Below are 27,407 nucleotides of genomic sequence, written 5' to 3' on the forward strand. Positions count from 1 at the left end.
CTCCTTAATTATGTTAAACAGTTTTCTTATTTTGATCAGTCTAGATCACTTTTATACTTTATTAAATGTTACATTTGAAATTATAATCCTACCAGCAGATAATTTTGTAAAAAATCAGAGAAAACATATTTTAATTTCTTTTTCACGCTGTTCCTGTACTTCTTCAGCTCTCTGTGGCTTCCTTTGTCTTCGATTAGCTTTCTGTGGGATCAATTGAGGAAGTGGCCCCTTATTTCAAATCGGGTAGTCACCCGTTATGCCCCTACCCGTTTTGCCCAAAAGCACGTTTTAAATTTCAACTACCTTAACCTTAAAATAGTAAACGAGGAGTACACTAAGTATTCACAATTAATAAGCATATAACATGCAAAATGATAATACAAAACTGCGAAAACCGTATCTTGCACCATATTTGAGTAGTCAGCACTAGCATAATCCGATTTTTTTTAATAAACTCTGCAAAAAACTTTTTTTACATCTAATCTCGAAAACGCTCGTTCTAGGCGCGCGAGCCAACTGACCCTGATCGGCGGGGTGGTAGTGCACCGCTCTACACTCACAGGTTCACACTAAGACCTATAATATACGAATGGCAAAGCCTACCCGTTTTAGGAAGGGTACCCGTTTTAGGAACATCTCCCCTACCTCGGACGGCCATGCTAATCCTTTGTCTACATTTTTGTCCAAGGTAATAGCCAGTCTTTTGGTCACAAGAAGCGTCAAACAACCGCCAAATATAAAAATACTATTACCACTAACAAGATACTTACCCACCTTCCTAAAATAAAAATAAAAAATCGTAACCCGCCAAAACGGTGACGCCATTTTCTTTCAATCAACACAATGAATACAACCCAACCAAAGTCATTTATTTACGTTAAAATTATCGAAGTTACGATTTAAAAGTTTGTAAATAATTGTATCATATTCTAGTTTGAAGTGTCGTGTAAATAAAACATTGATTGTTGTGAATCCGATCGCTGCTGGCAGTTCGTGCAAAGCCTTCGTCGTGCTAGGCTGTATGCGTTCCAGACCTGTGTCAAACAGTGTGTTTTTTAAAATGAATTTCTTAATAACGAGAATAACATGGATGAATGGGACGAGGATAAATCAATATTTTTTCGCTACAATTAGTGAGTAGTTTTTTTTTATTTTATTTTTTATTTTTAGGGTATTTTTTTCTATTAGTAAAGAAATAAAAATTAACTGTGTTGTGAATCATAGCAGGTACAATAATTAAAATTGTTGAAAAATAAAATAAAAAATAAAAGGATAGTATCGCGAAGCTAAAATAAATAAAATCTAAAGTTTTTGGAAGTCTTACCTATCGAAATTAAAATTTTCAAATGCACTCAAGTCCAAAAATATTCAAAAATTCAAAAAATACGCTAACATTGACGTCAGCATGTTTTAAACGTGATCTATTAAAACCCGAGCATGCAGAAATAAATGCAATTGACATTTTAAACAATTTAAAATTCGACACTAAGTTCGTTGTAAGAATACTAATAAGTTTTTATCTTTGAAATACTTATCTAATACTTACTTAAATTTTAAAATACCTGAACTCGTATTCATATGATTACCTGCAGGTCGAAAAACACTCGAAAAACAACTTATTTTAAGAGGGTATTTAAGGTATTCTCCTACTTATAAGATATCTTTATTTAAATTACTTAATTTACCTACTTGTGGGCAAAAGTATTTTCACTAAAATAGAAGTTTTTTATCCTTTATGATTGAAGTCCATTTCCATTGACAACATAAAAGTTTTCTTAAAACAACTGTTAACTTTGATACTTGAAAGTAAAAAGTCATAGTATTCAATTGTTTTAAGAAAAGTGACGTTTATTGTTGGACAACAAATGAATCTTACCTTTTTATATTGCACTCTATTATTTTTATATTATTTCAAACAGAATCTTATCAATGCAAGGTTTTACACCATGCAAAATAACAATCGATATTTATCCATTATGATTCAAACAAATGAATCTTAATATTTCATTATTATTTTTTATCAAAACAAAGGTATGAACTTGTCATATTTACGTTTAAGACAACCGGACACTCACAAATACTTTTGTACGCAAATATAAATAGAAAACAATAAAATATTTACAAAAGGAAAGGTATACGATAAGAATTGTAATACCCGATACAATAAAAATCGAAGTATCGATGAATGAAGTCGAACGGAAAAACAGTTTTATGAATTTCTCATTCAGAGCAGTGGTTTATCTTAGGCACCTTTGTTTTAAGACTACAACTTAAAATTGGAATATGTGAGAAAATTTGAACTCGTCTAACAGTAAACGTTGTGATTAACGCTCACTCCTCTGTATGAGGAAGTATCCTGCAGTGAGAAAATACAAAAGGATACTAGACTTATGATGAAATTCGTTGAAAACTAAGCTCAATGATGATTTATCAAAAGTTATGCCTATGTGTTCACAATTTTCTGCCTGAATTTGATATTTATTTCAAGGTTTTTAAGTGTGTTATGGTAGATATCCAGAAGTTTGCTAAATGCTTCGCAACTTTTTTTTATCGCACATGTGTTCCCGAATTAAAAAAAACTGCCGTTTATACAATTAGGTACATCATTTTGAAAATAATAACTTAATTCTACATATTAATATAAGTATTTGATGACAAAAATACCAGTGTAACTAGTAGTAAATACATATTAAAATATTATAAATTATACAAAACTTTTTGTTTAAAAATGACATTAAAACTAATTATGTAGAGGTACTAAAATTACTTGCTTCCTTATTCACTTATAACTTTACGAAAAATTACCAACATGTTGGTGGATTATGTAACAATATTCAGATTATATTTAAATAAAATAAGAATACATTTTGATTACGTGAATAATTTAGAATAAAAATAGTGGCGAAAAACCCAAAAACAATAGGAAAGTTTTCGGTCTGCAAGTTTTTATTGAACTTTGAACTGCATAATTTTTCCTTTTATTAATCCTTTTCAATTTTATGCATTTTTAGTATTTACTAATTTTATAAAGTATATGTACGTATTAGAGCGATTTGAAAAAATCTCTTATTGAGAGAAATAGTCCATTTATCGAAAAAATTTAACAACTTTTTATGCGAGTGCACGGAAGCCAGATTCTTATGATTTAAAAAAAATCATACGTGTAAAAATCAAACTAATCAGCCCAGTTTCACATCACTTAAAAGTCTGAAACGATATAAATTCATGAGCGCTCTGTAATCAGTAGTTCATTAATAGCTTGCTTTAATTGCTTGCTAACATAACCTGAGTTCAAGAGTACGATCAAGTTCACGGCAGAATAAGTACGGTAGAACATTACCGAAGGTTTTAACTTGTCTATACTATACTTACCTACTAATATTCAGAGGTGAAAAGTTGGTTAGTTTGAGACTTTTCAGGGAGCAATCTGTGGATCTAGGTACTAGTCCAATTTAGAAATTCTTTTTGCCAAAATAAAGTATATTTTAGGAGGATTTCTTATCCGTGTACGGGAAGTGGTTCTCTCGGGACGCAGAGAAAAATACGGGAAGAATTTGCTTGCTTGCTTGCTTAAATGCGCCAAAGTCAGGAGCTACTGGTCCGATTTGCAAAATTTTTGCAGTATTGGATAGCCCATTTATCGAAGAAAGCTCAAATTGCTTCTGTAAATGCTCAAAGTGCTCCCAACGGGAGGCAGACTTAACGTTTGGACGGTTGGAAGCTTATACTTTACATATATCCATCCAAGGAATTTAACTATAAGTGGAATGGATCGCCATGCTTACGGAAATAAGATGCCATGGCCTTTTATAGTAGTTTATTTAAACCATGAATTACTTAACTAGATTGATTTCTATGTAAATATAGGTAAATAAGGAAGATTTAAAGACCCTGTAAAGTATAGGGTCCTTGACTTAACTGACACAAATAAACATTACTTTAGCTAGGTTAAGAACAATATGTCTTAAATTGATTTAACTGCTCGTATAAAGCTAATTAAAAAACAATAGAAAATCAATTGTTTCGCGTACATCTAGGTACGCTTCTACTTAATTGCTCATAAGTGCTGAGTAAATTAAACTTAGTTTAAAAAGGCAAAAGTGTAGGTAGGTAAGCTTAAAAAATATATAAAAGAAAGACTTGATCCCTTGACAGTTTTCAAAAAGGTTGTACTTGTCATACTACTACGTATAGGTAAAGTCGTAATATTAGTCCTGTATGGTTTTTCAATCAAAAGATCATCGGTACCCTCGCTACTGCATTTTACCGATCACGTGCCGTTTCCGCGAACACACTCAAACCAGTTACAAAAGACTCGCAAACTAGCGAAAACCTTACAGACCTCAATATTATAATGTAGGTCAATAATTAACTGGTTTAAAAATGCCTGTCTTCGAATTTCTTCGCATAATGTCTTCATTAATCGTAAAATATCGTACTATCTTCTATCAAGTGAAAGTTTTTGATAATCATAGTTTGTTTTATGGGGAATTCTTTATAGTATGTCATCTATGGTTTATTTATAGAGTTAATGTAAACAAATGTCCGGGGTTAATGACCTTGGTTTTCGAGTGTCAAAGTCTGGTTTCGTTTTGTTTTCTCTTTTTTTTTGTTTTTGCTCTCTAAGATATACGATAAAAAAATGAAGGAAATTAAAGTTACCTACACTATTTCTTATCATCAGGGACTAGAGTAACTGGTAGGTAAATAGTCGTCTATATTTACCAAATGTTAAGACGTTTCTAGACATGTAAGTCTTATTTTTGGAAATATTTTACCTCTTCTTTTCTTACCAGGTACCTAGCAGGTGTCTATTTGTTTGTCATTTTAGCTTGGTTTTTCTCACTGCATTAATATATTATTAAAACGAGTTCATCGCACTAACTAAACGTAAAATCAAAAATATCCGATGGCGCCAATTTGCAGGGACCTTTCCTTATCAAACCAAACAGGTTTCAAACTTTATTTATTGTCTTTGACCAGTTTTTTGTGCAATAAACTGGCACGAGTTGATTTTATAACGCATTTTTTTGGAAATCTGACGTTGTTTTTATATTTTCAAAAAATGTTGAGAACACCTGCTTGGGAGGCAAATGATAAAATAGAAAAACCAGATGATTATATGTTTTTTAATTCACTCGAAATGTTATTTATATAGTCATACCTAATATTAAATTGGTAGAATCTAAAATACAAATAGTCCCATTGTAATAATTGTCACACTTCCTCGTTAGATAAACGAATGTTGAGTAGACGTGAAAAATGACGAAAGCTATAATATTGATAACTTAAATAAAACGTCACTGAGGTCATAGAGGGTCATATTTTTTTTTAGTACTTTAGACTTTGGACAAACTTGCTACACTTGCCAAAATTTTTGTCAGCTAATAAAAGTTTGCCTTTGGTTTAAAGGACTTATTCGTTATCTAGATTTTGATTGACTACTGAACTTGATAGATTGGCTACTGAACTCCAACAGTAATTTTGAACTTCAGATAATATTTTATGTAAGTTCTAGAATGTTTAGCCAAACTGCTCTTTTTCAGGTGTAAGCTACTATCATGATGATTAATTACACAAAAAAAAACAGTAAACGTTAGGAAAAAAAGATAACATAGAAAAAACAATGTTGATATGAAAATTACGGAAAACTACAAGAAATCGCTGAACATACATGGGGGTGATTCGGATACCCCATAGCCTAGAGCTTCAAAAATTTTCTTTTGGACGCCTATGGTTGGGCCACCCTGTATTTTGGTAGTTGATTTTTACGGGATTTGTACCCTGTAACTGCATTAAATCACATTCATACTTCTACGATCTTGTACTCAACGATTGTACTTTACTGTTCAATTCGTAAACAATTGCCACTCGATACCAGTGGAAACGCATTCCGCAAGGCAACGCATCAACAAACGTGGAATGAATCGTGTATCCGTGCTGTTGCTGCAACAAATATTCAAATAAGTCGAAAGAAATTAAACACTTGTATATAATACTGCTACGTATAACTTAAGTATTAATACTTACTATACTTAGCATGAATAACTTGCTAAGTAGCCTGCATCCCATACAAACTTGCCAATTTCATCGCACACCCGGATAAAAAGTAGCCTATAGCCCCACTTATTATGGAATATCTGTTACTGTTACAGTCTTTGTATCGTCCCACCGCTGGGCACAGGCCTCCTCTCACATGGAGAAGGACTATCTATCATTGAAATAACAATCGAACAAAAGGTGCATGAGTTAAAAGTAGAAAATTGAAAGAAATTAAACTTATTCCATTCTGTTGTCTGTACCAAATGTTAAGCCGGCCTTAGATGTACGGGATATACCTAATATGCTATGTCGTATTTGTGGAAATATTTTACCTCTTCTTTTCCTACAAGCAGGTGCCGAATGTAATTTTTACTGTTTCGATTTTGTTTTGTTTTTTGACTCTACGCTTTAATCCAGCATAATAGTAGGCTAAACGTTGGATTAACTCCGTGTTTATTTATAAATGTTACTTTAAATAAAGTGAGTTTTTTTGAGTGCAGTCTGTCCATCTCCACTGCTGGGCTGCGGCCTCCTCTCACTTGGAGAAGGATTGAGCATTAATCACCACGCTTGCTCAATGCGGGTTGGTGCTTTCAGACTTTACAGTCCAGGTTTCCTCAAGATGTTTTCCTTCACCTTTTTATCAGCCATTGGTGTCCAAGAAACAGCTTGTCCATCTATTGAGTAATATTACTTATTTATCGTAAAATCGCGTGTCAAAACCAAACTTTATAGTGCATTCGTGATCTCTCACAATATCTGTCATTTTAAAAGCAGTATTTATACCTATTTTTTCATAATTTTCTCATCCTTTAAGTACGATAGTAGCCAACTATAATGCTATTAGTCAGTGGATCATTAGGTACGGTTATCATTGAAAATTGTTTGGTTAACTATTGCATTTTCGAACTACAGTTAGGGATTATAAAAGGCTTATTAAACAATTATTAAAATTGACTGTCGTTACGGAAATTGGATGTGCAGTTTATTCATTGGTAGGTACTCATTTGACTATCAGTAAACTGCCATTTAAAAGTCCTATTCATGGAGAACAAAATGACTAGCGGAGATGACATAATGCAAAATCTCTTAAGAATGTGGGTGTTCGGGGGCGCCTTCTATGGAAACCACCCCTGTTTTTCAAAATAAAATCACCAATCAATCAAGATTAATCTCTGACAGATTGGTTTTGATTTGACCCGAACGTCTGCTTAGTTCTAGTAATTGATCACGCCTACCGTACGTTGCCTGACCTACAAGGAGATTTTAACGTTATGACAACTCCCGCTAGTCATTTGTTTTCCATGGTGAAACCGCTGGCAGGAGCCAGAATGATATATTTAAGGGCAGTTAGGTACCATGTGACAGACGACCTTATAAAGGTCGCCGGAAGACGCTGGATGCAGGTCGCTTCCAACAGGTATCTGTGGAGATCAAAGGGGGAGGCCTATGTTCAGCAGTGGATGTCCTATGGCTGAGATGATGATGATGATGAGGTACCATGGTTTTCCTCAATTATAATAACATAGCATTAAAGTATAAGGGAGGTCAAAACAGGTTTAAGGTGCGTCATGGCTTAAATCGTCCATGACAGTCAACTTGCATAAAAATACGGTTTAAAAATCGTAAACAAAGTTGTTTTTTGTTTTATTTTGAATGCAAGCTATCACGTGAGAAAAACCCTGCATAACAATTTTATTGTGAACGACATGATATGTAACGCATCCAGTCCTTTTAAACTGGCTTGATCCTACTAGCTTGCGTAGTAGCTGACACATAGGTAAATCGAATTTGTTTTCTCAAAGAAACGAATGAACAAATGGCGCTACAATGCTCAATCCATCTCCGTATAAGAGGAGCCAGCAGTGGGACGATAAAAAGGTTAAAAACAGGAAACAAACTTGCTCAAATGGAACTATAATTTAAGAAAAATTTGCACTGTGGGTTGTTCTTATGAGTATGTATACGAGTATTCGCTTACATGCATACATGTAGGTTCCTATTACGTTTCTAAAAACATGACTTCCTGAACGAGGACTTTTAATAAATTCATAGAAACTAATCTAGTTTTCACAAAGCAGTAAGGTAATCGCCATTCTAACCAAGGTTTGCTCTTTTACCATAAGAAAGTCCACAACAGTATTATCTTCACTTCTACCAAAAAACTTAACCTCAATACTTATCAGTTACCTTTTTACAAAGTACCCTGTTTTACCAGTATGAATGAACAGTTTCACGACAAAACGTCTTAACATCAACTAGTTTGAAGTAATTAAGTCCCCATTCATTAATATCTAGTTGTACAGCAATTCCAGTTTGTCTGATGTAGGGAGAACAAAATGACTAGCGGAGGTGCCATAGCGGACAATTTCCGAAGAAAGTCATCATCCTCCGAGCCTTTTTCCCAACTATTTTGGTGTCGGCTTCCAGTCTAATCGGATTCAGCTGAGTACCAGTGCTTTACAAGAAGCGACTGCCTACCTGACCTCCTCAACCCAGTTACCCGGGCAACCCAATACCCCTTGGTTAGACTGGTGTCAGACTAACTGACACCGCCTTGTATTGACCCGCCCATTTTTTGTAATACCAAAAATCGTTGACAGAATTCCTAGTTAATTCACTCATAAGTGATCGTTTAGGTCATGCCCATCACACGTATTTGGACCTAGATGAAGGTCTACCTGCAATAATGGCATCTCCACTCATTTTTCCTACCTTCGTGGTCTGATGTCAGGTGGCATTCCTAGCTACAGTTTATTTTTAGCTTCGAAGATAATCAGCCGATTGCAACGAGATGGGATTAAAATAGTTTGAACTTACAAGGTTGGTAACTAAGCAGGTGCATTAGAGGCTGTATGTTAGATTGTCTCTGTCTGATAAAAAAAAATTAAGACCATAATGAAATGTCATTATTATTTACCTAAATATGGAATCTTCTTTTTTGGATTTCGTTTACTTAAATAAGCTTCTAAGTTATCAAAAACGTTTTTGTTTGATTTGGGTTTTATTTTTCCTTAATTTTTAATCAGGACTACCTACCTATTTCCAGTTTCAAAAACCAAAACAAAGTAATCATTTAGTTAGGTTCTTTATAAGACTGACGAAGGATTAATTTATTTTTATTGAACATAGTCGTGTTACCGCGGATTTACCCGCGTCCCGTGAGAACTACTGCCCGCACCGGGATAAAATATAGCCTATGTTACTCGCAGATAATACAGCTTTTTAATGGTGAAAGAATATTTAAAATCGGTCCAGTAGTTTTTGAGTTTATCCATTACAACCAAACAAACAAAGTTTTCCTCTTTATAATATTAGTATCTGCTCCCCGTGGTCCCACCCGCGTCCCGTGGGAACTTTGTGCTCCTGTATAAAATGTCAAATGGCTAAGTTCAGAAATGTAATCTAGTTTTTTTTTTTGTGAAAAAGTCATCATAAGTTACTCAACTCACTGTTGAGATTACTTACTAAGTGAACATTATCTCAGTTAAGATCGGCATTGAACTTGAACTGATGCCAACTTGTGTATTTCTAGATTATAACTACGTTTCCTGTATTTTGTATGTATATGCGTAATACCGTGAGATAAATAAGTTGACGTTACGTTACACTGTCAGCTCAAAAACTACGTAACTGATTTGTTTTAATTTCTTATTTTAATACTGGATTTCCAAGGAAAAAGTCTCTGTGTTATTACCGATAATTCAGTAATTTTAACGACTACCATTTAATTAGTTCTGAAGAAATTTATGTAGGTATGTTCATAAATTATTAAGAATAACACAGTTAATATTACTAGCTGAGGTTACTAGATAATTAGTATTTTTTATTACATACCTGCATCCAGCGTCTTCCGGCGTCCTTTATAAGGTCGTCTGTCCACCTTGTTGGTGGACGTCCTACGCTGCGCTTGCTAGTCCGTGGTCTCCACTCCAGCACTTTTCGTCCCCATCGGCCATTCGCTCTGCGAGCAATATGGCCTGCCCATTGCCACTTCAACTTGCTAATCCGTATCTATCACTTCAGGTATCTGTGAAGATCTAAGGGGGAGGCCTATGTTCAGCAGTGGACGTCCTATGGCTGAGATGATGATGATGATTACATACCTACCTGATTTTATAGATTATCCACAATATATTTATCTTTAAAAAGAATATGATATATTCGCGTTATGAGACACGTTCTATTACGTCGACACGTTATTCTAAAATTATGACTTTTTAGAAAAAAAAAAATGTGTATATTACCCTTTTTTTACTAAAGATGATTCATAGCTAATTGCATTGATCTTCGATCTAAAAATCAATGAATAAAAATATTCGTGAAAAATCACCGGCGCCTGCGTCGTGCCCAGTCGTAAAATTAACATGCTTATATAAAACTAGTTACAATGTTATGTCATATTTATAAAGATTCTATTTATACATACATACTGTAGATAAAGAAAGAATATATACAGAAGTTCAACGAAGAGGGATACTCAATAGCTTCCGGGTATGTGTGGTATGTCTGTTCCTCTTTGTTTATTGTTAACCGAACCATTTTCAATTGTCAAGTCACCGTTTGTTTAGCGGGGCCCAGTAGGGCCAAGGCCTTCTTGGGCTGAGGGTTGTTCGAAAGAGATACCGCGGCCCTGGCACATAAAAGGCCTACGACGGAACACGACGGTTTTTGGTCAGTAAGAGTAAGAGTATGACACTCCCTCGCCGCTGCTAACCCACAGCGGGCGACGACGTCAAAAATCATCATTTGGTGATTTTAAACGTCGCCGCGTCGTTAATAAAAAAGTCATCGATTGTTATTGTTATAGTATAATTTTATTACAGAAAAACTAAGTTACATTAAACAATTAATAAGTCATCATCAGCCTATAGCAGTCCACTGCTGGACATAGGCCTCTCCAAGTGCACGCCACTGAGATCGATTTTCGGCTTCTCGCATCCAGCTCCTGCCAGCCGCCTTGCGCAAGTCATCACTCCACCGTGCCTGAGGACGTCCTACACTACGTTTGCCGAGGCGTGGTCTCCACTCTAGAACGCGTTTACCCCAACGGTTATCGGTTCTTCGGCTAATATGGCCAGCCCACTGCCACTTCAGCTTGCTGATTCGGTGGGCTATGTCGATGACCTTGGTTCTCTGACGGATTACCTCATTTCTGATGCGATCCCTCAGAGAAATGCCGAGCATAGCCCTTTCCATAGCCCGCTGAGCGACTTTAAACTTGTGAACCAGCCGTACCGACAGTGTCCACGTTTCGGCTCCGTAAGTCATGACAGGTAGGACGCACTGATTGAAGACTTTTGTCTTTAGGCACTGTGGGATCGACGATGTTAGGACTCGACGTAGCTTCCCAAATGCAGCCCAACCCAACTGAATTCTCCTATTCACCTCGTCCTCAAAGTTGTTTCTACCTAACTGCAATGTCTGCCCAAGGTATACATATTTCCGAACAACTTCGAGAACGGCGCCGTGTATCGCAATCGGTTCCGGTAGAACATGTTCATTGAACATGACCTTGGTTTTGTCCAAGTTCATCCGTAGGCCAATGCGTAGAGAAGATTCAGCCAGGTCGTTCAGCATCTGTTGTAGGTCCTGCAGCGTTTCCGCCATGATGACGATATCGTCAGCAAATCGCAAGTGAGAGATGTGTTCACCATTGATGTTGATGCCGCGTCCTTTCCAGTTCAGCGTCTTGAACATATCCTCCATTGCATTAGTGAACAGTTTCGGGGAAATAACATCCCCTTGTCTCACTCCTCGATGCAACGGTATGGGCCTTGTTTGCTGATTCTGTACTTGGACGGACATTGTAGCGGCTTCGTAGAGACATCTCATCACTTGGATGTATCGCCAATCTACTTGACAACGCTGCAGGGACTCCAGAACAGACCAGATTTCAACCGAGTCAAAGGCCTTCTCATAGTCCACAAATGCTAGACACAGGGGCTGATTATACTCTTCGGTCTTCTGTATAATCTGCCGCACTGTGTGGATGTGGTCTATGGTGCCGTATCCGCTCCGAAATCCAGCCTGCTCCGGTGGTTGGAATTCGTCGAGTCTTTGCGCAAGTCGGTTCGTGATCACTCTTGAGAACAGCTTATAGACGTGGCTTAGGAGGGAAATGGGTCGATAGTTCTTCAGCTGGGTTTTGTCTCCCTTTTTGAAGAACAGGACGACAACACTCCTACTCCACGCCTCTGGAGTTCTCCTTCAAACAGGACGGCATTAAAAGCTTCTGGAGCTCCACCAGTAAGGGTTTCCTCCTGCTTTTAATAGCTCTGTTGTAATGCCATCCTCGCCAGGGCTTTTCCATTTTGAGCTGTCTCAGAGCGATCTCGATTTCGCCACTGCTGACTTCTGGCAGGTCTTCGGTGAAATGGCGTGTTAATGTGGCTCTAGAATCCTCATTTCCGGGATCAGGTCGAGATGCATGCGATGCGTATAACCGGCTATAGAAATTTTCCACTTCCGAAAGGACTGCCGGCACCGAAGAAACGACTTCTCCACTTGTTGTGGTCAGCTTCGTCAAGTGGCTTCTTCCAAGAGATTGTACGAACACCTTTGACCCCCGATTCAGCTCAATTGCTCTTTCAATGGCAAGAGTATTGGAGCACCGGAGGTCGCGTCGTACGTGCTTGTTGATCTCTTGGTTTAGAGCCCGCTTAGCTGACGAAGTGACAGGCGGGTTTTCACGTCGTTTCTTCATAAGCCCTAATGTCTCTTCCGAAAGCTTTGATTTCTTGCCCTTACGCTGCATGTTACAGAATCTCGAACCTTCCTCCCTGAGGATCCGAACCACATATTCGTGGTTCTGGTTAACGTCTGTTGTGGTTTCCACGGCGGCAAATTGGTTCTCCAAATTTAACTGGAACGTTTCAGATCCTGTCATGGTTTGGAGCAGTGTTGGTCGGAGCCTGGCCTTCATCAGACGGAAACGTTCGGCCTTGAAGTTGATATTCAAAGAGCCTCGGACAAGTCGGTGATCGCTCCCGGTATTAAACCTATTGATCACAGAGACGTCTCTGAATATATGCTTCTTGTTCGTCATGATGAAGTCAATCTCATTTTTAGTCATAGTGTCGGGGCTTTGCCACGTCCACTTCCTTTGGGGCTGCTTTTGAAAAGGAGTTCATCAAAAGAGCCCTCGCGTTCGAGGAAGTTGACGAGCATTTGCCCCCTATGATTCCTGCTTCCAAATCCATGGGATCCTACTGCCGATTCGCCGCAAATCTGAACTCCCACTTTAGCGTTAAAGTCCCCCATGACAACGGTGTAGTGGGTCTTTGTAGTGAAGTGGAGGGCCCTTGATATATCATCAAACATATCCTCCACTTCATCGTCTGAATGTGTCGAGGTCGGTGCGTACACTTGCACTACCTTGAGGCTATACCTGTCGGTGAGCTTTATGATAAGGTACGCTACCCTGTTCGACACACTAGACACCTCCACAACGTTATCAGCTAGGGACTTATTAACCAGAAACCCAACGCCACCTTGGGATTGTTGGTCTCCCTCTCGGAAGTACATTAGGTGACCTGATTCGAGGGTTATGGTGTCCTCCCCCTCTCTTCGAACTTCACATAACCCTAATATGTGCCACCTAATCTTCCCAAGTTCCACCTCGAGTTGCGCCAGATGCGAGTCAAGCCGTAGCGTGCGGCCGTTGTACGTCGCAAGAGTCAGTTTATTTTGGTGGCCTCCCGTAACCCGGAGATTCTTCGCACCCCCTGTCCCACCGTAACCACGGTCGCCACCGTGACCGGGAATAGCGGGACTGCCGGGAACTAGGGGCCGTGGCTTTTTTGTGCTGCTCATGGAGGTATTTAGCCTACTGCTATCACGCTGGCCAGACGGGTTGATAGAGGGTTTTTTTCCGAGTTTTCCTTCTCTCGCACTGGTGTTCGGTGCATTTTTTTTTACTCCATTAGTCAACTTCTACGACACCCACTGGAAGAAGGGGTAGCGACATGTGTATTCTTAAGCCGTCGCTACACGGCCGGTCAATTAATAAGTCAATTTAATTTATTTAAAGTCTTATCGAAATGAACACAGACATACCTAAACAGCGAGAATCTTTCCTTGATGTCTAGTGTAGATGAAACGATTTGAATGTAGGTACGGTAGACTGCACATCAGTGGTAACTGTCATGCCTCTCAACTCAATAGTTAATTAGTACGATTTTTCTATAAAACTGTTACCACTGACCTGAAGGTGACTGTACCTAGACTAGATAAATAGGGGAATAGGAAACCCCTCAATATTCTTATATCTACAGCTGGATCTTCTGCTAATATTTTTATCAACTGCTTAGTGCAACCTCGCGACCTTCTGCACACAAACTAATTTGAATTCTGGTTCCATTCATAGTTAAATAAACAACTCTGATATTAATATGTAATTGTTCTCATAACTGGTTAAGATGCTCATAAAATTTAGGTTTTACTATATTTTTTTGAAGGTACCTAATTCAACTTAATTACGCTGGAAAATATTGAGAATGGACGTTCAATCATGGGCTACATATGTACGGTAGACCGCACATCAGTGGTAACTGTTATGCACCTTAAATCAATAGTAATAAGTACGATTTTCCTATAAAACTGTTACCACTGACCTGAAGTTGACTGTACATAATAGTACCTGTACCAAAATAAAATCTGAAACGATGATTTGGGATTTCATCAATTCATTAAAAATATTGTGGACTGTCATCGTCAGATTGTAAAAGTAGACTAGTTTAATTCCACTATCAGAAAACGGTCTACTCTGATAATATACAGCAGCTAATATAACCCATGTCCTATCAAAACTACCTACTTATAATTAAAATTCTGCATCGGAAATCCTGCCTATGTAAAGATCGTAATAACACGTGAGTTTAGTTATCGGCACGGATATTGAGCTCTCGGCGGAAGAGTGAGGATCGCTTTGCGCGCTGTACACATAAGGCAATAAACCAATAAATCGCTTCTGCGCAGGTGAAGGTCAGGGCTCAATATCCCTACCGATGATTATAATAAGCCTTCGAAGATTCACAAAAATGCATACTCCATTCTTATCTACAACTAAATAAATGTTCCATTTGTCCACAGTCACCATCCCGCTGCTAAGCTTCGGCATGGTACAAGGCTGGTTGTCCCCCATGATATCAGTCCTACAATCAGCCGATGGACCGTCTCCGGAGCCCTATACCAGCTCCGACATATCCTGGATGGCTTCAGTCACATATATCACGGCCATCATCTTCGGAGCTCCCATGGGGTATCTGACTGACCGGTTTGGGAGGAAACTTATGACGCTCGTCACAACGCTGTCGTTAATTGTGAGTTTTTTGTTTTTATTTATACTTTTTATTTATAATTGCTAGTCAAGAGAAGTTCAATGTGGAGGTAATCATCCGTTGTGTTCCGCTGAATTCAGGGCAGCAAAGGTATGTAACCTAACCAGAAGCAGCTGCGTACGAATCTACCAGTGTTTTACATGGAGCGACTATCTATCTGACCTTCTACAGTCAGTTAACTAGGCAACCCGATACCCCCTTTTTTAACGACGTCAAAAATCATCAAATGACCCCTCCCGTTGTGGGTTAGCAGCGGTGAGGGAGTGTCAGACTCTTACTGACTAAAAACCGTCGTGTTCCGTCGTAGGCCTTTTATATACCAGGGCCGCGGTATCTCTTTCGAACAACCCGCAGCCCGTCCCTCCCATCCACATGCCACACCTCGCCAAGACTTGCTTTGCTTAACCTTAGACTTGAACTACGTCTGTTATTTAGCTCCAAGCTCCAAACCTTGACAAATTACAAGATTAAAAAACTTAGCTGGTTTATCGTCGCTTGCGCAGCGATAAGAGCGAATATTAATGAATTAAAATTATACGGTGCGCGAACACAATTGACGCGCATTACAAACACGTTAATTTTTGTATGCCAAAGCTAATTTGTGATTAGACGTATCCGATACGATTAGTATGGAAGGAATTTTAATGCAATCAATGAATTTTAATTGAATCTGCAGTATAGTGAATCAACCAAGTAGGTAACTATGTTATCTCAGGCTTCTTTCGTTACGACTTCGCAACGAGATATTTTTTTCTGATGACTGAGGTAAATTACCGTACAGTTTCATCAAGATCTGTTAAGAACTTTTTTGTTTGAAATAGTAACAAACATTCAAAATTAGGCATAGGTATTCGTGTGTTACCACTACATAAAACAACATAGAATTGTGTTACAAACTTTTGCAACGCAAAATATTAATCGTTTGGTTTTTCCATACGCGTCCACAAGAGGTTAATTACAGAGAGACTTCGTTTGAAAATAAATAATTACAGTCAAATTAAATACTACTACTACCTAAGAACGATGAATCCGGATTCTGTTTAAAAAATCGGCTTCACCTAAAAACAAATTTTGCACGGGATAATTCGAGAAGTTTAGAGTGCACACTGCTAAATTTTAGTAGATCGATAGTTGGTTTGAGCTCATAAATCAGTAGGAAGATAAATGCTAGTATGCACATTACAATCAAGTACTTAGCCGATATCAGACCAACTGAAAACTTTGATTGGAATCAGTATTCTCTTTAAAATAAAGTTTGCTAACCATTTAACGAATACTTTGGCGATTTGGCCCTTTGCTCGTGTACCCACAGAAAATAGATAAATATAAAGCAATACTTAAATTAAGAACGATCTTCCATTATGAATAGACATAAGTAATTAAATATAGATATTAAAGAAGGGATTCAAAACAAAATGACTTTTAAAGAATAGACGTGGGCGCTGCCCACATCTTTCTCGTCATCTTCTTAAATTTTCAAACCAACTTCATTATATTTGTATGATCCTTTTCAATACCAAATCCACATGTGTTAATGTTATGAATGTTATCAACACGACCTGTTTTATTGCTATTCATTTTAATAACAATAAAAATTACGTGAGCTACACAATGTCTAAGCACAAAGATAGTTACAACTAATTTGAATGTATATGCTTTATCTTTTATGAACTTGATTAAAATAGGAAAAATACATCTAGTTTGTACTTTATTTAGGTAGTTTTGGATTCTAAATTTTGTTTGAAGTTTTGGTGGGTTCAGTTGATATACAGAATAGCTTTAGCAGTTAGGTAGATAATATATAGAATAGCTTTAGCAGTATAGATTCGTCCGCGTCGCTCTCTTGGTTCAAAAGTAGCCTTATAGCCTAGCTGTCCTCGATGGATTGGCCTAGTAGTTCCTAAAATTGTTTTTTTATTTATTAAATACTAGCCGTTTTTCCGAGGTGTTAGCCACGTCCCGTGGTAACTACCTACTGCTCGTACCGGGATAAAATATAGCCTATGTTACTCGTGGATAATGTAGCTTTCGAATGGTGAAAGAATTTTTTAAAACTGTCCAGTAGTTTTTGAGCCTATTCATTACAACCAAACAAACAAACAAAGTTTTCCTCTTTATAATATTAGTAGATATAGATTTCTTTCATTTTGATCCCTAGAAATTCTTTTACCTTTTTCTTCGAGATTCTAATAATTTCTCAAGCATTTTTCCATGTATTTATTATATCTTTTACATTCTTTTCTTTCCACTTATTCTACAAATAGCTCAGTCTATCAGTCGTATGTAAATCTAAATATAAGCAAAGGAACTTAACAGCACGTAGTTCGATACCGTTGTCCGTTGACGTAAAATTGGTCCTTTTGTTTTACTATCAGTAGTATTAACAAGGTTAGGTTTGTGTTAAAGAAAGAAAATTGTTAATAGCTACGCTATCTATTAATAATGCGGGTGAACATTGTTACTAATTATACATATATGTTTATTTATTTCAACTAATCTACTACTAAATACTAAAGTACTAACTAACTATAGTAAAGAGGATTTTTTTGGTTTGTTTGTAACCTAATGGCTCCGAAACTACTAGATCGATTTGATAAATTCTTTCACCCATCCCGGTGCGCGAAAATGGCTGGTTTAATACAGATCTATAAAAAGTCTAACTAAATCCATGTGTACCTAGTACCTATGTTTTCTCTTGAACTATATCTAATGATATAAACTAACGGGCTATTTGCTTGAACATGCCAATTTCAGGAACTACTGTTTCAATGTGAAAAAAGATTTCAGTATTACATAGCTTATTTATTGAGAACTGCTATAGAGTAATTTCATTCGGGTGCATTGCAGTAGTTCCCTTTAGAATTTTGTGAAACCGCGGAGAACCACTACTTTTAATTATAGGTAACGTCACATTATTAGGATAGTCTAGATAGACTAAAATTTCACACAATTATGTAGGTACCTATCGTATATATTTACTAAAATCACGTCATCTTATTTAACTGATTTAAAACGTCTACTGTTTATCCTAACAATAAGCTACTAACCTAACTGAATAAAAGCATTATGTCATAAAATGTTGATCTTTTCTATAATAAATGTGTTAACTGTATCTGATTTGGTATTCAATACATTTTGGAAATGTAAAGTAGATACTTAGTCATTACCATTACGATAGGTGTCAAATTATTGCACCGTGTTATTTAATGTTGACAAAATCACGGGACAGAATAGTGACGTAGACTTTAGATAATGAATTACGATACTACTAAATTTTAAATGCAAAAGCTAAGGCAGGTTACACTTGTACACTTTCACGCTAAGAGGGGTACTAACATTACAAACTTTTTAGTCGGCCGATATTTTTTTTGGTCTTATAAATCAGTATGAAGATGAACGGTAATATCTCAAAGATTAGCCGATTTAGCGATTTTTCGATTTAGTCGGTATCAACACGACTGAAAACTTTGTACCTATGGAAGCGCTAAAGCTACTAATACTGCACAGATTTTGATGATAAGTATTTCGCAGTAATTAACTTATGTATCAGAAAAACATAGGCTAGATTTTATCGATGTGTGGGAAAAGTTCTCTCGGTATACGGATTAAACGTTTTTAAACTTTTAGATTTTAGATACAAAGGTACAGTAGATAGTTTACATACCTACATAGCAAAAGATAGGTGCAGATAATATTATGATACAAAAATATTTTGGTCACATTCTTAAGAGTCAATGACTGCAATCATTTATTAGCCTTCTTTTTGGTACCAGTCACGGTCAGGTAGCGTAAACCACATAATATGCATATTTATTGACCTTGACCTATTAAATAAATACATAAATTAATTCTTTAGTTGTTGGTGCTGTTTTTGTTTGCTGATGATGATCACTCCTTCCCGCTGCTTCTCATAAGTGGGACTCAAAATGATCAGCCAGTTTTTCTCTAAAATCATTCGTGATGTGACCAAAAGCAGCCTTAGTTTTAATTAAAAAATTGGTCATTTGACTTACTTCTCTAGATTCTGGCTGTTAAATAGAAGACCGGTCTTTTCTACTTTTGGGCAGTCTAGGTCAGATGCTAATGTTACCATAAAATACTCAACCACATCTAGCCTTTCCGCATTCTTGTACCTTTTCTTTAGCTAATTAGTCTAAAACCAGCTTTGCTTCACAATGTCAAAGGCCTTTGTTAAGTCCAAACACGGAATTGTAAAGATTCTGTCTCAGTTAGCCCTAAGTAGTGTTTAGAAGTAATTGCTAGTATTATTCAAATCTCATCAAGCGTAGGGTGCTGAAAAAAGGTAAGTGTATTGAACTCAACAGTTTCCTTCCTTCCTACGTTTACTAGTATTGTCCGATATTTTTTCGTCTCCCTTTTGGGTGCCTGTTTTATTGTTATTGTTTTTTGTCTTGTGTTTGAAAGCTATTTCGCTTTTTACGTTCACTTGTTTTTTGCGATTTTCTTTACTCAATTTATGAATGAAAGTCATGGCCATTTACAATATTAAATCATAATCAAACTCGTAAAAACAGCTTCTGGCTTAGAACCTTCTTGCTCACCTAATAATTTATTTTCTTCTATTTTCAGATCTACTGGCAGATCAAGCTCCTTTGCCTGGAACCCTGGGCCCTGATCTTAGCTCGTGCAGTGGCTGGCATACCTTGCTCGTCATGCTACATAGTCCTGCCTATCTACTTGAAGGAGATCAGCGATATTGACCTGAGAGGAGCCCTGGGATCTTTGCTGATTTTAAATAGGTGAGTTTGGACTTTCAAACCTGAAATAAAAAGAACACATAGTTTCAATGGACCCATATTATGTAGGTACATACAATCATAATTGTGATCATAATTCGAAAAGGTAACCAGATATAGTTTTAAAGTTTATAAAACATGAAAACGATTCTTATACCGCTAAATTACCATGACGTTGATGAAGTTAGTTTAATTTGAATAAAAATAAAACTAAATTGATGATTGTTTGTCTGTTTTATTTACTGCTTTTATTATTCGTATTTTGAAACTTTGACATAGAAAAGTGTTGGAACTGACAGAAAGTATGACAAATGAAGTTGAGGGGAGCAGATGGGTCATAAATAATATATAAACGATATTGAACAATCAATGATCCAGAATATTCTGTCCTACACCTAGGACACATTCACGACTCAATGATTTACCGACAAGAGGATAATGTATGTCTTGTATATTAATTAATTAAGTCACATGATTCAATTAATATCGCATTTTGTTACCGTGTTTTCCTAGACGACCACTGACGTAACTAAAGATTGCTAATTGCTTATTATATCTATGAATTATAATGAGATTATACCAACATTTTTTCTAGAAGTATTCAATAATCATAACTATAACATGACTAAGAAATATCTAAGCTTATATCATGAAGCTGAAGTGTTTATTTGTTTGTTTGATCGCGCTAGTCGCAGAAACAACATAATATTTATATAAATAGGGGTGCTGCGTCCTCGGGTTCGATTCCCGGGTCGGACCGAAATCGCTTTGTGGCTTTTAGACACTTTAGGAGCCTGGAAGTTGATGATACACCCTTGCATCGGAGAGCACGTAAATTTAGGTCCTGCGCCTGATCACTCTCCGGTCGTGTCGGATCGGATGGTCTTCCCATCGGGCTATGAGAATGAAGGAATAGTGAGTGCACCTGTGTTTGCGCTAATCTCCTTATATGAGAACAGCCGCCGTAGCCGATAAATCGGCTAGGAGCACATCAAATAGATAGGGAATACTAAGAATAAAGATATAATAAAGATCACAGTACAGATAATAGGTAAACAAACACATTATTATGCGAACAGTTCAATGAACATACTTGACCAGGCTCTGTTACGTAATGACCTCCGCACCGCTTTTAGAATAATCATTAGATTGCACTGCTCTTTTACTATACAGTACTATCTATTTTGTTTATCTATTTCAAAAAATCTGAAGAGTCTCCAAGTCCTAAAGATATATCAGTATATGAGCCCAAACTTTGTGAGTGTATGCATCTATGTTTGTCTTTTTTAAGCGCAAAGAATTGGATGGATTTTTATATAGAGAAGAAATTCTTAAAAAATCTAGGAAGGCTACTTATTATCCGGACGCCAAGTTAATTCCCAAAGAACTCTGGTAAAACCGCTGAAGGAAGAAAGTAATATTATAAAGCTTGAGAGTTTATTTGTTGGTTTGAACGCGCTAAACTCAAGACCTACTAGACCATTTTGAAAAATTATTTCTTTCGTTTCCAATTATCAAGAAAATTTCTAACGAGGTTCTGATGAAACCGCTTTCGGAAGGCTTTTTATAACTAAGAACCGATATTGTTCCAGAAACATCGGCTACTTAATGAGCTACATCTGCGCAGACGTGCTGAGCGTGAACACCATGCTGTGGCTAGGCCTGCTGGTGCCTACCGTCACGTTCTTCATCTTCCTCGCCATGCCGGAGACTCCTGAGTACCTTGTGAAACAGGGGAAAGTTGATGTGAGTTGTACTACGTACATACTAGTTTCTAAGGTGTTTATTTGCACCTAGAGGAGTATTTTAAAAAATAAACTGGAAGAAAGGTTTCTGGAGGAAAGCTTTTCCCAATTTTGTTGGGGTCAGCTTCCAGTGTGACCGGGTGCATCTGAGTAAAAGTGTTTATATGGAGCAAATGAGCTTTGTGACCTACTCAATGCAGTGACCTGGATAACACGATATGTCGAGCAAGACTGGCTATCAGACTTTCTCGCTTCTGACTACCTTTAATTACTATCAAAGATGTTTAAGTGAAAGCTGGGACCCACTAACGTGTCTTCCAAAACTGAGGAATTCCTCATGATAGGATGGTCACTCATTCCTGAATCGACTGCGCCAAGCGTTACTTAACCTTATGTTCGATCGTCACATTCAGCTATTATTTAGCCACGTGCTCCTCTAAATAATAAGATATTCAATGGTTTGGTGATACAAGCATTTTGACTAAGAATTCATTGTTCAAACTCCGCGTAGGTGCCTTTGTAGTTAAGTAACATCCTTCACATAAATATTACTTCGATAATAACCATATGAATCACCATTCTAAGCTATTCTCAAGTTTATCGATATTACTATTATTGTTTTACAATGTATCGATAAAAGCATTTGCATAAGAAAACATATCTTACGGAACTGAATAATATGCATTTAAATTAGTTTTTTACTATCTGATTTGTGATGAGCCAAGTTCCGATAAAGCGAGGAAGCTGTCGATGTGTTGTGATACTTTATTACTATGTAAAACAATATAAATAAATTTTGCATTGCAATGGAAATTGATTTTATAAAAGCATGTAACTGACCTTAATAGTAATGCGGTTAAAGAAGCTTTATCATAATCATCATCCGCCTAGCCTTTTCCCAACTATGTTGGGGTTGTCTTCCAATCTAACCAGATGCAGCTGAGTACCTACCAGTGTTTTACAAGAACAGACTGGCTCTCTGACCTCCTCAACCCAGCTAACCGGGCAACACAATACCCCTTCATAAGACTGGTTGTCAGACTTTCTAGCTTCTACCCGTAACGACTGCCAAAGACATTTATGGCCTTACTACAAAAACTTAAACCCCTGTTTTACACTTGTCAAAAAAAATTTTGGCTGCAAAATGAACCATATGTCAACGTCATAATTTGAAATTTTTTTAGACAAAGCGTAAACTGACGTTTAAAAGTTTTTGTGGTAAGACGGTTAATGACTGGGACCCAAAAGTGTATCGTGCCTTACAAAACCTTTAAAATATAAATCCTTAATGTTTCAGGAAGCTAAGACCGTGCTAGCATGGCTTCGAGGAGTGAACGTAGTAGATCGAGGAGTTGAACAGGATATCGAGAGCATCGTCCGGGTTGAGAAGCAGACGCAGGCCGACTCGCAGTCCGTTTGGAAAATTATAAGTAAGTCTTATTAATATTTGCAGGCCCAAATAAAGTAGACCTCCGATAAAGTGTGCATAGTATAGGTATATAAACTTCATATTGTGAGTTTGTACATGCATTGAAAAAGCAATAGCAACATTTTGTTGTGCGTAACGATATTATTGCTATTATTTTTAACCGGCACGGAACACGGCAAACTTTTGATCTGCCTGTTGTCTGATTTTGCTCACAATCCATGGAGTTCTTTGGTAGTGTCAACATTACAATGATCAAGTATCCGGTTTGTATTAGATCTGGTGAATGGTTGAAAGCAATAATGGGTAAAGGTTAGAGAATTGGTGACTGAATTCAATACAGACTCCTTAGGGTCTGACTTAGTCCACACAATGTACCCAGAATAACTCCTGCTAATGCTGCTGCCATAATATTGTCACAACTTTGGCAAAAACATTTTACATACACACTTTGATTTGAGAGGCCATTTATTTCTGCACCAAGTTACAAAACATACGCCTAATAATTCCTATCTTTCTCCCACAGTGCAAGACAAGCCAACATTCAAGGCCTTCATCATCACTCTCATCATCAAAATCACACAACAATTCGATGGCTACCTGATAGTGCTGATCTTCGCTGGCGTGGTCTTCGAGAGGGCCTCAGAGTCCATCAGCCTCAAGCTGAGTCCCAACAAGCAGGTCATGATGATAGGAGTCGTTCAGTTGCTGGGGTCTATCGTCGCTACTTGTATTGTTGAGAAGACTGGTAGAAAGGTGAGTTTTGACGGAGCTGAAGGTTTACTTTTTGAGTATTTTGGACATCATTTTGATTTGAATTTGATTCTTCTAAATCATGAAGAAACGAGAATGGTCATGAGGCAGTAATTAACAAAAATAAAGAATATTGTTCTGGCGAGAAATCATCATTTGCCTAGTTTTTTTATTCCATTTAAGGAATGAATCTTAAAAATTAATGTAATCCTGATTGTAACAAAAGGCTTAAAAGATCATGGACTGATGACTGTAAAGATGCTTACTTTCAAGCTTATGACTTAAAAAACAACTCCGAAATATTTTGGAAGATCTGAAGACAAAGATGTTACCTTACATTGGATGCCTTTCTCACAAAACCCACAAGTTCCTAATACCTCTTTTTCTCATTCCAGCTTCTTCTAGTAACAACATCCTTCGCGGTCGGCGTGGGTATGCTGATCCTGTCAGCTTGGTTCTACATGACGTCATCAGGCATGTGGCTGCCGGGCTGGCTGCCGGTCCTCGCCATGTGTATGTGCATCTTCGCTGATGCTGCAGGGTTCCAGCCTATATCGTATATTATTATTACGGATCTTTTTACTTTCCAGGTAAGTGATTTTTCTTTATGATATGGTAATAATGGCGTGAGGTTTGCTTAGTGCCTTAGTTTTATGTGAATTTCAAATGCCAATAAAGAGGTTCGTTAGGTACTTCGAAGAAATGCCAAGATTCAACCCTTCATCTACTATTCAATCATTTAGACTCTGCCTTTTGACATCTTTACAAATGTCTCTATCTTATATTAGGGTCGTCTTATGGCAGCAATTTTAATACAGAAATCTCCAAATGACAGCCGAAAACAGCAAGAGGTCTCGCAAAAAAATGACTACATGAATGCCCCAGTAAATGCTCAAATTCAGCGAACGATCTCCTGCAAAACCTTCTCCATTTAAAACACTCAGTTCTAGTTAATACTAATTAATATATTTTCTCCCTTCCAGCTCCGCGGCACAGTATCAGCATTCGCGAACGTCTGTGCAAAAATGAGCAACTTCGTTCAAACGAAATGGTTCACCATCCTCTGCGAACTCATCGGCATCCACTGGACCTTCCTATTCTTCGCTGCCGTCTGCTTTATAGCTTGCTTCTACAGCGTCATCTACTTCCCTGAGACCAGGCAGAAGACCATTGATGAAATATACTCCAAGCTCTCAGGTAAGGCGAAGAAGGATGATAGTAGGATTGAATCAGTTCCTTAGTAGTAGCTTTAGATGTTTCGTGTAGTTTTGCCTTTGGTTGTCCAAAAGCAGCTCAGTGTAGACTGTAGTTGTTTTTATATGCAGATTGAAAGGAAATTGAGAAAAGGATAAGTCCCTGTCGTCTAGTAAATCGATCTCTTTCTCTGGGTCTTCTGCATTAATATTTGTGTCATAATGAGTTTACATTATGACAGTACTTCCAAATTGCCAAAATTTTCTCATAATGTGGTTTTATCGATCTTTCTAATATGGAACCATATTGTGATCCACTTTTATTAAGTTTTCTCTGGGATTATCAAAAATTAAAGGCCCAAAATATACTGTAGTAATGGGTCCAAAATAATCTTTGGCTAATAAAGAATCTTAGAAATGGTGCCTTAGAATCCGTCCAGTGTTTTTAAATATAAACCCAAAAGACGAAATGTCTATGGAAGTTTTTTGTTTTAATTAATTGTTGTGATTTTGTAATGAATTTATTTATATTGTGTATTCTAATTATAATTGTATTAAGGTCTTTGTATGTGTGTCTGTGTGTAAGTGTTATTATATTTCTTGAATACACTGAGTGTATTCAGTAGGTATGTTTGTTTGTGTGTTCGATCGTATTGAATATCTTCTAGTGTCATTATTAGTAATTAAGACACTTTGTGTGTGTCCAGCAAGAATGATTATTCAAAACTTAAAATGTCTCAAATAAGTCTATTTAAGTCTTCGTAAGGCCATTCCGCGTTCGCTTTTAATCCATGACAGTTGGTTTAGTATTGTTTGTTTGCTTGGTCATCATTTGCTTCTTGTGTGTTTTCCATTTATTCGTCAGTAACAGCTGAACTTACAATAGCTTCTTCATCGTCCACTTCTGCTAAAATATGGTCTTCAAAGCCACCTCCTAAGTTTGAATCCTCAAAATTAAATGCAGCGTCTTTTGATTGAATATTATTATAATCAACAAACTGCTCACTAAAGTAAAAATGCAGTTCGTGTATTAAATATTGGTCCTTGATTTTAGCTGTTGGTACGGCAAAACAACCTTGTTTTGTAAGTCCTAATTAAGTTATTCACATTAATTATAGCTATAACGTCTTCCGTATTGTAAAAAATTAAGGACTTTCCAAATGTCAATTGAAAGAACAGTACAGAACAGAACAGTGAGTAGTTTCATGATGTTCCTCCGTGATAAAAAAATCCAAGAAAGGACAGTCAATTTATTAAATAAGCAGGCAGGTCATAAAACAGTTTTCACTATTCCTATTTGGTCATCCTTTCTGGTTGTAGTACCTACATTGGAAATCAGATATACGCGAGACAAATTGATGTTCTATAATTGTTCTGTAATTAGCGACATACAAAGTGATCATGTTTAAAAAAATAGAAGGGTGATCAAAAATAATTATTGTCTTATTTAAGCAGTTGACTGTCTTTCTTACTGTGTATAAAAATTGATATTGTTTGAATATTTTTATGTACTTTGATGAGATGTGATGATGCATAATTACATTGTTAGCAATTAACAATTATTTTTTGTAAAATAAATTAATGATTTGAATCATGTCTAAATAATTTTACGAATACTTGAATGTCGCAATCTGCACTAAGATACCAATTCTTTGAAAGTATTGTATTCGTTATTTATTTTCAATTACAATTTTCGATTGAAAATAATGTTTATTATTTTTACATTCTTCATAACAACTGACATGACCGACCACACACTATTTTATTTTTCTGATCTGACATTATTTGAAATCTATAATATTGCTGGAAAATTCCGACAGGAGGCGCTGTATGTAATGACGTCAATTTTGCCGTTAAAGCAAAACAAAAACACAAATTAGTTCTTAACATTTTCACTAGATGGCGTTAGTCACTTTAGAATTAAGTTTGACAGGCTTCTAACAAGAACGCCAGTATATTATGATGATGCGTTTTGAAAACGCACAAATATAATTTAAAAATAAAATGTAAATATGTGATAATGATAATAATTTTAAAATAATATATTGTAAGATCAAGACTTGTTATTAATAAACAGTTATCAAATGAGTGTTATTCTTTTAATTCGTTGGTATCAATCTAAGTATTCTTTAGTCTTCTCCATTACATAA

General features: G+C 36.7%; 1 protein-coding gene across 1 annotated transcript; it reads left to right on the forward strand.

The window, feature by feature from the left end:
* The first annotated feature begins 925 nt into the window (after positions 1-925).
* Positions 926-27,346, forward strand: LOC110377640 (facilitated trehalose transporter Tret1). Its single transcript, XM_021336592.3, has 8 exons — positions 926-1,133; positions 15,136-15,365; positions 19,974-20,143; positions 21,733-21,886; positions 23,183-23,315; positions 23,838-24,067; positions 24,460-24,654; positions 25,048-27,346. The coding sequence occupies exons 1-8, from the start codon at positions 1,022-1,024 to the stop codon at positions 25,303-25,305; spliced, it is 1,482 nt and encodes a 493-aa protein (XP_021192267.3). The 5' UTR covers positions 926-1,021; the 3' UTR covers positions 25,306-27,346.
* The last annotated feature ends 61 nt before the right edge of the window (positions 27,347-27,407 follow it).

This window comes from Helicoverpa armigera, chromosome 25 (genome assembly GCF_030705265.1).
Source record: "Helicoverpa armigera isolate CAAS_96S chromosome 25, ASM3070526v1, whole genome shotgun sequence".
In the NCBI taxonomy this organism is placed as follows: Eukaryota; Metazoa; Arthropoda; class Insecta; order Lepidoptera; family Noctuidae; genus Helicoverpa; species Helicoverpa armigera.